Source organism: Eleginops maclovinus, chromosome 4, assembly GCF_036324505.1.
Source record: "Eleginops maclovinus isolate JMC-PN-2008 ecotype Puerto Natales chromosome 4, JC_Emac_rtc_rv5, whole genome shotgun sequence".
NCBI classification, from domain to species: Eukaryota; Metazoa; Chordata; class Actinopteri; order Perciformes; family Eleginopidae; genus Eleginops; species Eleginops maclovinus.
Genome location: NC_086352.1, coordinates 30,616,675 through 30,625,194, shown reverse-complemented (window position 1 = coordinate 30,625,194; position 8,520 = coordinate 30,616,675). Strand labels below are relative to the sequence as shown.

General features: G+C 39.7%; 1 protein-coding gene across 1 annotated transcript; it reads right to left on the bottom strand.

Annotated features, from left to right (window-relative positions):
• Nucleotides 1–5,154: 5,154 nt before the first annotated feature.
• On the bottom strand, nt 5,155–8,017 carry LOC134862648 (protein FAM200A-like). The gene is made up of 2 exons (XM_063880655.1): nt 5,717–8,017; nt 5,155–5,578 (listed from the first exon to the last, which is right to left on the bottom strand). The coding sequence occupies exon 1, from the start codon at nt 6,767–6,769 to the stop codon at nt 5,720–5,722; it is 1,050 nt and encodes a 349-aa protein (XP_063736725.1). The 5' UTR covers nt 6,770–8,017; the 3' UTR covers nt 5,155–5,578; nt 5,717–5,719.
• Between the last annotated feature and the right edge of the window lie 503 nt (nt 8,018–8,520).

The following is an 8,520-nucleotide window of genomic DNA, read 5'->3' as shown; positions in this document are numbered from 1 at the left end:
AATTGAATGGGGTTAAGGTTATTGCAGGTCAAATATGGCTGTCAGGGGATGCTGGTTGAGCTGAGTTTCTGTCAAGTTTCCTTCCTTTTGTTGACCCTGACAGCGCACACTATTCAGGTCAACAGCGGCTTATTTCATCATTGACTCATCTCCGATCCATGCATCATTAAAATCAATTAATTTCGTCAAACAACCTCGAATCGACGACTGGAAGTTAAAAAAATGTGACTTGAATCTTTTATAACCTCCGCATGTTTTAATCATTTCAAATATGTCTCACACCATGATCTGGTTCTTTTTTCTCCGCCCCTATGTGGCCACTGGGAGACAGATCGAAAGACTTCCTGGTGAGCTGGCAAATGGTTGATACCTACCATGCAACGGAACAGCAGGGGAGCACAGGAAACGTACAAGCAATCCAAACATTCGTAGGAAGACAGAACATATGTGGCTTACTAATTTGCCAGATGTATAGGTTTCCTTTTTTTTCTTCCATTCACGCTTCCTCTTCTCCTTTCGTTAGCCCGCTTTCTTTCTCTTATAGTTAGGGCTCTTCAGTTATGCATTCCCTTTTAAATGCGTTTGATTCTTGGAAGCTTTTGATGCCACTGACTTTTGCCCCAAAGATCTGTGTCCAGGCACCAGCTCTTTGCAAGTGATGTGACACCGGATAAATGATTATGGGGTCCTCCACTTCTCCCCTCTCTCCGGCAGGGAAGGGAAGAGGTTATGTGTTAATACAGGAATAGAGGGTGTATTTTATGTCCAATGATTAGCCTTCTTAGACCTAATTATGTCCTTGGGGACTACGGCACTCCTCTCCTCCTCTTCGCTCAAAAACCTTTTTCCCTTTTCTACTCTTTTCTCCTCCTCCTCTTACTCTACCAACCACCCCCCTACCCTCTACCTCCAGGCCCTCTCTTTCTTTCTCTCTCAGGTAATATACACTCTGGATTCCCTTTTCTTTCAACATGAGCAGCATGCATTCAAGGACCATTTTCCCCGGAGTAACCTAAGTCAGCCTGAACCGAGTGTGAGTGCTCTGGAGGTAAGGATGGGCAGACAAGCAGAAGAAAAATACATGAACATGGCTGTTTTTTATGGGAGCAACAGAGATGAAGAAAAAGGGGGAAAAAAGAAAGGCAAAGAGAGAGAGAAATGATTTCCACTACACTGAAACCCTCCTCTCTTGATTGTGCATCAATCCCTGGCTATCTCTCAGCTGCAGATGGAAGCGGAGGGAGCCCGATTCCACCTCAGTCTGAAATCTGAATAAAACATGCTCTCTGCTTTACAGTTCAAGGCTGCTATAAAGGCAAACAGGGTCCTCTAAACTTCTCCAAGTGAGGCTCCCACTCAACAGATGCCAATTTGGCATGCTGTTATGAGTAATAGGAGTATGATGATCCTCAAGTATAGGCACAACACCTTTGGGGTGATAAACTGTGTTCTTCTGAAACACATTCCCTACTTTCTGATGGTTTCTGAGAAGTTGAGCATTCTCTAATCTAGGTTTGTTGAAGTCAGGGTGAAAGAATTTAAAGAAGCAGCTTATTTATATGGTAATGGAAATCAAGTGGTACTATAAATGAAATATTGGATTGATGTTGGTGCCAGGAGAGTTATGTACAAACTGAATAAAAGTGGAAAAAATGTTATTTGTCGAAAATAATCTTATATAAAATGTATCAATTAACACACTGCTTTACGTGTGATGTATACATTTGAGTTTTGTCCTATTAATACTGCGACATGTCTCCATGCTTTAATGTTCAAAAAGCTTTTTATTTTTCTCATACTGCCTGTGCTGCGGCACCTCTTTTCACCCTCTGTCTGAAACCAGAGCCCAGTCTGATCTGATTGGTCAACTGCTGAGAGATGTTTTGGAAATATCCTGCCCCTTAACATATCAAGTACAACATGTTGGAGCGCAAGTGTTTAATTGTGATAACACACACGCATTAAAGAAGTAAACAAAGGAGTCCAACGGAGGCATTTTAGGCAGGAGGGTGGGGGGGTTAACATATTCAAGCCTCCTTTGCAAACCATTTACATGCACACAAAAAACGATATAACTAGAAGGAACCCTCCAAAAAGTGTAAAAGGGTCTCTTTAAGACAGCAAAACTGATTAGTTGGAGTATAGGAAAATATCATAATTTAGTCTAAAACAAGTATGTCAGTTACTCAATGTAAAGACTTTTGCTCATGTTGACTACCCTAACTACATAAGAAATATGTGTACCGTAATATTTACTTCATTAGGTTTTATTACAACTCAATGTTATGTCCTGAAAAATATAAAAATATCTTATATTTAAAAATCTATCGGTCTGTAGTATTTTTCTATGCCATCCAAAAACTGCCAAAGGTGGTATGCATCAGAAGTTCATTTCAAGTCCCATTAATGACTTTACATATCTTTGAAGAATTACCATGGTGCGCGTTAACCAACATTTGTTTTATATTAAAGCAATGTGCCACTATGAATGTCAGGTTCATTGTGTGTTTACTGCCCTGTTGTTGTTGATGAATGCACTGGTCATTTCGAATCCATCTTATTATAATGTGCTTACCATTACCATTAGTCAACACCCATCACAAGTTGATAAAATATTCATAATTCGAATCCTTCAATCATGAGTTTAGTCAGGTACAATGTAAGTATTGCAGGAAGAACCGAATAGAAAAGAAACACAGTAAAACTTAAATACTGGTAGTTAAACATATTTTTTCACAATAAAAAATGAGGTTTCGGGATCTAATGTGGTTACTCTACCGCATACACCACATTAATGTATTTAACTTTCTCCGCTGCTACTGAAAATGTACTTTGCACAAAGTATTTTTTGCACTAAAGAACTACTTGCACTACTGTCAAACTGTGTTGACTGTGTCTAACATATGTATATAATACTTGTTTTTTTTGTATACCCCCTTGTTTTTCTAGGCTCTTATCTTTTTATGTTATATGTTCTTGTTTATATTTGCACTGTGGGACTGCCAGAAACGGTATTTCAATGTTCTGTATGTATAACACACGTGGAAATTTTGACAATAAAGTGGACTTTGACTTAATGTATTGCTGCATCCCATAGTTACATTCCACCAGAAAACATAAAGCATAGGTGGATGGCAAAAAAAAACAAAAACACCACATGTGTGTGGACTAAGGAACTAAGTAAATGCAATTGAATATAGAAGAAACAATTAAATACCATGAACTCGTGCAAGAATAGAAGTTTCTTACAGTTTTGTCCCTATATTCACTTCTTTTAAAAGAACATTTGCATAAAACTAGTCGATTAAAGTTTTAGCTTGACTTTTATGGTATCTTAGAAGCCAAACATTGGCACATATGTGAATCTCGGTGGATTTCCTGTTTAAACAAGAAGCTCCCTTTCATTATTTCACATTTACAAAGTTCAGTGTGTGACTGAGTGAGCAAAACATCTTAGTTTTTGCATTTGGAAAAGAAATCTTATCTCTAATGGGTTGAACAGAAAGTGAATAGGAAATGCGTAACACTCCCTTGACACCAATAACATGACATGGAACTGTGATAATTGCAGTTTGATTGCTTTTGAGAAGAAATCTTATGAATCCCGGGATTTGTTTTATAGCTGCAACAGAAAAAAGGGAAAAAACTTCAGCAAACGCTGATTTCAGACTGAATGCAACATCACTGCGATCAGTGCACAAGGGTAAGTGACACATAAGAAAAGCACAAAGTGGTTATCTTCACATTTAAATGTTTAATTGTGTTCTTCTACGTCTGAACGGCACACCCGCTGTAAATGCAGCTCTGGGAGTGTGTGGACGGAAGTAGAAACTGATTACTTAGATGACTGCAAAATGTGCTTTGAATCGGTGTGCCAGGCGGCAGAGCAGAACTAAAGTGAGCGTCCACTGATTGGCTAAGTGTGCAAAGTGCTTGTGTTCCCGCAGTGTGCTGCAAGCCATGCACAAGGCTTTTAAAAGCAGAACATGTTTTTCACTGTCAAAAACCCATCTCTGTGTGTGTGTGTGTGTGTGTGTGTGTGTGTGTGTGTGTGTGTGTGTGTGTGTGTGTGTGTGTGTGTGTGTGTGTGTGTGTGTGTGTGTGTGTGTGTGTGTCAAATGTCCACTGTGATTTTAAGTCAAGAACAGTTATTGAGATGGCAAAAGAGTGGTCCTTTGGTTCTGATGAGCTTGCATCTGCAGTGGTTGTTACAACTAGTGACCACAGCTTATGAAAATGCATTATTCAGTGTTTTTTCTCTTTGTTATATGTGATTTTGACGATGGGACTATACAAAAAGAAAAGATCTACGTTCATATATGTATTTGTCTTCCCTTACTGAATATGTTTACAATGAAATCAAGCAAGGTAGTCCAATGTATATTATACGCCTCCTTATCACCTTGTTACCTACATCTGAATGTTATTGTTTTCACTTCAGTTTTGTGATTGTTATGTATATTTATTATATGTTTTCAAGTTATTAGTTTTGACATCGTTTGGCAGGTTCCTTTAGATATTATTGTTTATATATATGGGCTATAACTGTTTATTTTTCATATATGCATGTATATACATATATTTATTTATTTTTATATATACATGTACACTCACTTATATGTATATACTATAGTTTTTTTTTATTCCTGTAAAAATAAATGTATTGAAAGCAGACAATAAGGCATGCTCCTTTGCTTTGCTTCATACTGTCTGTAAAGATGATATCTTTTTGAAATGGTCTTGTAAGCAAAGGAAACCAAGTTAATAAATACAAGCAAATACATATAAAAAAAGATAGATATATATATATATATATATATATATATATATATATATATATATATATATATATTCTGGTTTTAAAATGTATTAACATATGACTATTTAACTTGACATAAAGGAAAATCCACTCTCAATCCTGATATAAAGCTTATTGTGTTAAATGAGCAGTAATACTAACCTCAATGTTCATTCTGATTACGGCATATTTAAGCCATAATGTAGTTTGTATAGCAACAGCTACAAAATGTGCAGTTGTGATGCTGCACAGACAGCAGCTATAGACTATCAGTATATAATCAATTTAACTGCACAGTAATTCTGTTATGATGGAAAGGAAAAGCAGGAGACTGTTGCCTTGATTTAATGCAGGGGTTTTCAACTGGTTTTGTCCCAGGGACCACCATTCGGACTAGAAAGCAATCCGCGGCCCACTGATGTGCCTGCGCGTGCGCGTGTGTATTTGGTGTTACATGCATAGCTCAATGCATGAAACATGAAAGAGAGGCCACGCAGATTTTATAATAATAAAAGTAGATTTATTAAATTAAATTAAATTAAAGATTATTTTAAAGAAAGAATAAAGAATAATAAAGTGTTGTGCAATTCAGTATTGGGAAAAGTAACTAAAAATGTCATGCAAAGTCAGTCTAGGTGTGTGACAAAACAACAACGGAGAACAAAAATCCAACAACACCGGAGAACCAAAATCCAACAAATGAAGACCAAGGCAGCCTCAACTGCTGGCTGGTCAGGGCTTTTATAACCCAGCCAGGACAGACCTGTCACCAATCACCTGCTGTAGAGACAGAGAGATTGAGAAAAGCAGAGAGAGATTGAGAAAAGCAGGGAGAGAGAACAGGCTTACCATTAACACAGGGCGGGGCCTAAACCCGCCAGGGTCGTAACAGTGAAAACATGGGAGAATTAGGCCTACCTGTCAGTGTGATATCTGGGCGTGGTGAAGTCCACACAGCCTGTCTATTCGTGGCGAAATGGTAGACAGAGACAGTCTCATGTCATTCTCTGGATCAAGCCTAGCCCTGTACTTATTCTTTAAGTACGCCAGTGTAGAAAAACCACTCTCACACAGGTATGTGGTTGGAAAGGGCAAAAGACACCTCATTGCTTTTGCAGCAAGCTGTGGAAATTCTGTCTGGCAACTTATCCAGAATTTAACAAGGGGCTGTGTGTCGTACATATGCCTCCTGACAGAGTCTGTGGACATCTCAATCAGCTTATCCTCTTCCACAGCCGTCAGACTTGACCCTACTGATGCATCGTCACTGAATGGGAGCAGGATCCACTTGCTGTCACGGCGCCACTCTTCCGAATCAGTGAAGTACTTTGCGAATTGACGCACAAGCTTCCTCAAATGCTCACATATAGTGTCGTTGATGTCAGTGCTGTCAGGGTATTCCTCAACTGAAGGAAACATCGCCAAGTTATTGCTCTCCACTCGTTCGATCCACTTTGACATTTTTTTCACAAATGCGTCGAGCTTCTCGTAGAGCTGCATGACGTTTGCATCTCTCCCTTGCATGGAGCTGTTCAACTTGTTCAGCTCTGCAAAAACATCTGTGAGGTACGCCAGCTTAGTTAACCAGTAACTATCGTTGAAATTGGAAGCCAGATCAGAATGCTTCTCGCACAAGAACTCGTAGATAGCTCCGCGTAGTTCAAACACACGGGCGAGCACAGCGCCGCGAGACAGCCAACGCACCTCTGAATGATAAAGGAGAGAGCTGTGTTCACTTCCCAAGTCATGGCATAGGGATGAAAACAGGCGTGTATTCAATGCGTTTCGTTTTATGAAGTTGACCGTCTTGACAACAACATCAAACACACCACTGAGCTCAACACTGAGATCTTTGGAGGCGAGAGCCTCTCTATGAATCAGGCAGTGTGTCCAAATTACCCCCGGAGCCACCCTCCTTACATGCACAGTCCAGTCTTGCTGCCACTCATGGCTCGGGCCCCATCGCTGCATAATGCAACGCACCTCTGCCACGAGATATTGTGCTCCGTGAAAAAATCGTCCAGTGCTTTAAATATTTCTACACCGGTAGTTCGCCCGGGCAGTGGTTTGCAAAAAAGAAATTCCTCGCACATAGTGCCACTGTCCTCGTATCGCACAAATGTTAACAGTTGCGCATCATTAGTAACATCTGTCGTCTCGTCGATTTGAAGGGAAAACAGAACTGTCTGAAGTTTTGCCATCAGCTGGTCTTTGACATCATTTGCCATTTCCCCAATTCGTCTTCCGATTGTGTTGTCTGACAACGGAATAGTTTTTAATTTGTTGGCACATTCTTCGCCTACCATAGCTCTGCACATATCTATGGCTGCTGGCAATATAAGCTGCTCTGCAATGGTATGGGGCTTCTTACTTTTTGCAACCCTGAGAGCGACCAGATACGATGCTTTCAGTGCGTTTTCATTTATTTTTGCACTCTTCCTCATGGTAGCCTGCTGTCCTTTGAAATCACGCAACATCTGTTGCATGTACTCAACGGGTTTGGCCTTCAAGTGGACGTGATGCGTCTCCATATGCCGCGTAAGTTTCGACGGCTTCATAGCTTCATTACAGAGAATTGTTGAACATACGAAACACAGTGGTACCTCCTCTCCTGCTCTGTCTGTCGTCACTGTGAATCCATATTTAACATATTCCTCATTGTATTTTCTTTTTCGTCTTTTTTGCGAAGTTGACGCTTCGGAAGCCTGTCCTTGCCCTATCGTGGCGGCCTGTCCCTCTGTCGTGGCAGCCTGACCCTCTGTCATGGCAGCCTGTCCCTCTGGCACTTTCCTCACTACAAAACGATCCATTGGTGCTAGATATATAGCTAGACTAGTACATATGTAACAAATGTTTGCTGTACTACAACCTATCTTAAAATACTCTCGTCGGCTATGCTTATAAATGTGTGTCAACTTTGCTCGCAAGACTGTACGTAATGAATAATAAGTGAGGTTAGCGACGCAACTCATTACCATTAGCGAATCACAGGCTACCATAGACTGGATAGGCGCAAGGCTACATTCTGTCAGCTTGAATTTCCTTTATATTATTTTAAACATATTTTTCACGATATGTAACGGTATTCTGGAAATGTGTTGAAATATCAAAGCGAATTTATATTAAAAAAAAACAATGGTGAACTGATCAACATAGGCTCTTGTCACGGACCACATGCAATGCCGCCGCGGACCACCAGGGGTCCGCGGACCACCGGTTGAAAACCCCTGATTTAATGGACTCTCTTGAGAAATAACTGAAATGGTATACATTCATATATCTATACATATGCACATTGACTGTTGTCCTAAACTGACATTACTGTTAGCAAAATTGTGAAATGTAAAATACCGCCTCAATATGAAGGCCTAGTTATTTTGAATTTTTCTAAATGCTCCTTTATGGTTCATGGCGCAGATAAAAGCCATTGTGGTACCTGGCTATTGTGATTTTATTTAGAGAGAAATATTGAATCCAAAACTCCATCTATAAATGCATATTTCTTATTTTATTTTATTTTTTCTGATCAAACCTTCAAATAAGTGTTGCACAGTGCCTAAGCATTTCATTCACTGCGAGAGAGAGAAAAACATCAAATTCACATCAGCTAAAATTGGATTAAACGTGTACATCCAGAGAACGCTGGAGGAAGAAAGAGACACATTAACCCTGAATTATCCTTTATGATCAATATGTCAAAGCATTGGCCTTGGATTTAATGA